General features: G+C 46.8%; 1 protein-coding gene across 1 annotated transcript in view; it reads left to right on the forward strand.

The window, feature by feature from the left end:
- Positions 1-2,815: 2,815 nt before the first annotated feature.
- Positions 2,816-3,799, forward strand: part of LOC131892417 (heterogeneous nuclear ribonucleoprotein A1, A2/B1 homolog) — a 5,150-nt gene continuing 4,166 nt past the window's right edge. Inside the window, exons 1-2 of the mRNA XM_059242283.1 lie at positions 2,816-2,967; positions 3,635-3,799. The exon at positions 3,635-3,799 is cut by the window's right edge and continues 16 nt beyond it. Of these exons, the coding sequence (XP_059098266.1) occupies positions 2,959-2,967; positions 3,635-3,799 (174 nt within the window). The 5' untranslated portion in view covers positions 2,816-2,958. The remainder of the gene's footprint in view (positions 2,968-3,634) is intronic.

The raw sequence follows: 3,799 nt of genomic DNA on the forward strand, positions 1-3,799 counted from the left end.
GGGGAGAGAGAACTAAGACAAACATCACAGTCAACTCGCACCATTTGCCCCTTGAATTTTTAATAATCAAGTCATTTTGAGCAAGTTGTGTAATAAAACCCTACTAATTGAGCATGTTTGGAGTTAATCAGTGAATGCACTTTCGAATTGGCTCAAAACCACAATGCTAATTGCCTAAACAAGCATGTCAAAGGGACAAAATGTCAAAATCCAATGCATGCACAGTACAGTTTGGCTGGGCATGTTGTCTTCGAGTTTACTCCATGGAATAACGTCACTTGTCCATGAACGTGCTTACTTGACTAGCCCTATAGTATCGAGTGGCGAGAAACGTGTAGCATCCATGCAATTTGAAAGGAATCATCATGTTTGACCAGTTTTAGATGTTATGCTCCTTTGGACTATTTTCCTGTTCAACACCATGACTGCGATCAGTGTTCAATGGCTCTGTGTCTAAGAACTCGACTCCTCATGACCCTCTTCATTGGGTATATAAACATGGAACATTTCCCTCGTCTAGGGCACAGAACCTAAAGAATGTGTGCACACGGGCCCCTCATCCTCATATACGCCATGACACCATAAGTCGCTCCGGTCAATATTATCAGAAGACAGATTTCTATTACTAATTTCGGAAGGCATGACCACGTTCTAATGGGCAACTTCTAGGAACTCCTAGCATCTGGCTCTTTCTTTTGGTCCTTTTCATCCTGATCAAGAGCCACAGCAGCCGGACCAGCCGGAGCAAGGCTTAAATCAGCCCAGAATGGATCAGGTTTGGGCTGGTGCCAGACGCCAAAAGCGAGATTCTCAGTTTTGAGACGCAAGAAGCAGTGATGCCAGATGGCCTCATCGGGTGGCCAAATGGGAAACTCGGATGATTCAGGCCGTCCTCATCTCAGTGATGGGAAGCCACGCCTCTCTTCTCCGCCCACCAAGTGAGGCTATTGAGGTGGACTCAGACCGTCCTTACAACATCAAGCGTTGATAGAGTGGGAAATAAGAGTCCCAATAATCGCCTAGAGAACACCATTGAAACCATAGATTTGACATATAAAATAGTAGGATCGAGGAGAGACGCGTTTATAAGACTCAACAACCGAAATTGCCATTGTCGGCTATTCCCATGTAGCAAAATATGATTGTGCTAGGTTCTAAATTTGTGTGGCATTGGCTACTTTATTGCTTATATCTTCTCAATCAAAATCCTTGGGACTGAAGACCTCATTCAGAGCTATTAATTGTCCAGCCGGGCGAATCTTTCTTGGCGCTTGAATATGGTGCATCAAATTTTCAAAGCCGCCACATTTCTACGGCTTAAGGAGGACCTAGGCTTCTAACCGGGAGGATTCACAGGCTGTTCAAGGTCTAAAACTGTTTTCCCGTTTTGACTTGTGCGACATGGTTGAAGATCTTTAACAACCTTTACCCCCTCCAGGGTCCTAATCTTGACTCTGCCAAACATTAGGATGCCATGCATTTTGAACAATCAGGCCCACATTAAATGCCCAGGCTCAGTATTGAATAATGTTGTTGACAGGGAGTCCTCCAATGTGGACGCGTGGGAGGGCTGGAAGAAACAAAAAAATAACAACATTGTTTCTGTGAAGCAATATAGTCTTGAGAGGTCGAGGGGAAAGGCCAAAATTATTGGTCATCTAAATCATGAGAAAAGTAACGTGTAGCGAGTCACGCCATTAAAATTTTTTCTGCGAGTAAAGCTTGGCCACGAATAACTTCTTTGACCAAAGTAATGGTAACTGTAATTCGTGCCTTTTCTTGAGGAACGAAGAACGCCCGGTGGATGGCTGAAAATTATCAGACGTCCTCAACCATTGTAACTCGATGGGTGTGTCCTCCTTTTGCTATGGCCCATCGGAGTTAAGGACCCTCGGGGCACTTGAACAATGTTCGAGTTTAAGCTCCATCGTTTCGATGCCAAAATGGCGAGACTGAACGGGCCTCCGGTCGGTCTGGCCACGGACTTCTTAGAAATATGGACTGCGAACGAGTTTCCTCGGCCAATGGGCCTGCTCTGGGTCATAACCACTCTGAATTAAAGTATTCAAATAAGAAACGTAGGTCTCTGCAATTAATGGTCGGTCAATTTCATACAATTGACTTGTAAAGTGGATCATTTCACAGTTATGTTGTCCAAAGCTTTGGTAGCTGACCCAGAGCAGGTCGAAAATTCAAATTTTATGTAGAGTTTTTTACTACGTAACTTTGATTGAGCATGTCTCCTGAGTTAACTTGGCCGAGTTCATTTATTCAACCAGATCTTGTAGTCGTATGAAGTGCTGATTTGGGATAAGATGAGCGGTTTAGGAGATAGGATATTTTTGCTTCCGTTGGCAATCTATTGGCTCATTGAAGCGGGAAAGGAAGATGACGTCCTCGTCAAATTTTGAGAGATCACTCCTACTTTTGAGGCTTCATATCTCTTTGCTGAGGGATTAAATGGAAGGTTCAGTTCTTTTATCCATTAAAGGAATGGTTCATGCAGTTAGGTGTTTTTATAAACTGTCTAAGTTTCACTCATTAGCATGCAGAAAAACGAATAATGGACGAAAAAAGCCTTTTTTCGGCTGATGGTTTAGTGTTTTAGAAATTCACATTTTTGCAATAAACTTTCTGAAACCGTAGAAAGTGTTACTGTCCAATAGTTTTGGAAAGTGCCGCAATGAGCTCCCAAAATTTGTGCTGCTTTCCATCGTGCAGCTGCTACTGGAATGTGTCCATACCTCTAAGAAGTCCGTGGTCTGGCCCAGCTGACAGTGTCTCCATTGGCCAGCCGGCCGGCCGGGGCAGGACGGATTGGGCCGGCGACCACGTTACACTCGGTTCTACTAAGTTCCACTTTAGTTGCATTCATCCGTTGGACAGTTGACACAACGCCGCATTCCTCGTTCCTCGCAGCTTCTTCATTTTCACGGTTGGACACAGGCTGACCGCATCATGAGTCAGGTAAGACCGCCCAGCCGTGGCGAGTGACCTCGGGTGACCTCGAACCGGGCACCGGAGAGAGGTCCTAGTCGGCCGGGTGCCGCTTAATCCTGTTTTTGTAGCCCAGTCTTCTTAGGTCATCCTAATAGGTCATGATTAGGTGGAGGACGGATTGGCCAGGAAGCCGGGTTCAGTACTCAGACCAGGGCGGGTCAGTCCATCCATCCACTAGGGCACTAGCCAGGAGGGCCACGCCCCCCCATGTCGTCCTTTGGGCCGGGCCTGGGGCACGTCCTGGATGGGATTGACCCAGGTCGAGGGTAGGTCAGGACCCACGGTCATGTTCCCGTCCCTTGGGATCCTCATGGGGAAGCTAACCCCGACGACCCCCGTTCCCTCCCTCTGAGCATGGGATTGATGGACTGGCCCGTCTGATGGGGGCCAGGCCGATCCGCCGGCTGTATTCCACCCAGCTCCCTCCTCCTTCCTAGACTCCTTCCTAGACTGGCTGAGGAATGACCGATCGACCGGATTGGTGGCCTGTTCCACTATGAATCTATGAATCTATAAATCTATCAAGTTATGAATCTATGATGAATCTAGTCCCAGTGTCCCAGGACACTGCCCACCTAGTTTGTATTGGTAATAATATATCTAGCCCGTTTCTTGCCTGATTTTTTACGATTAGGGTCCCCCCGGATCAGCAGGTGGCAAAGACAGCGGCAGAAATGGAGCCAGTGCTGGAGGCCAGAATAGGAAGATTTTTATCGGAGGTCTTAACTACAACACCACAGAGGAAGGGCTCAAAGAGCATTTTGGCAAATATGGCGAGCTCACTGACGTAGTTGTCATG

Source organism: Tigriopus californicus, chromosome 12 (genome assembly GCF_007210705.1).
Source record: "Tigriopus californicus strain San Diego chromosome 12, Tcal_SD_v2.1, whole genome shotgun sequence".
Taxonomy (NCBI): domain Eukaryota; kingdom Metazoa; phylum Arthropoda; class Copepoda; order Harpacticoida; family Harpacticidae; genus Tigriopus; species Tigriopus californicus.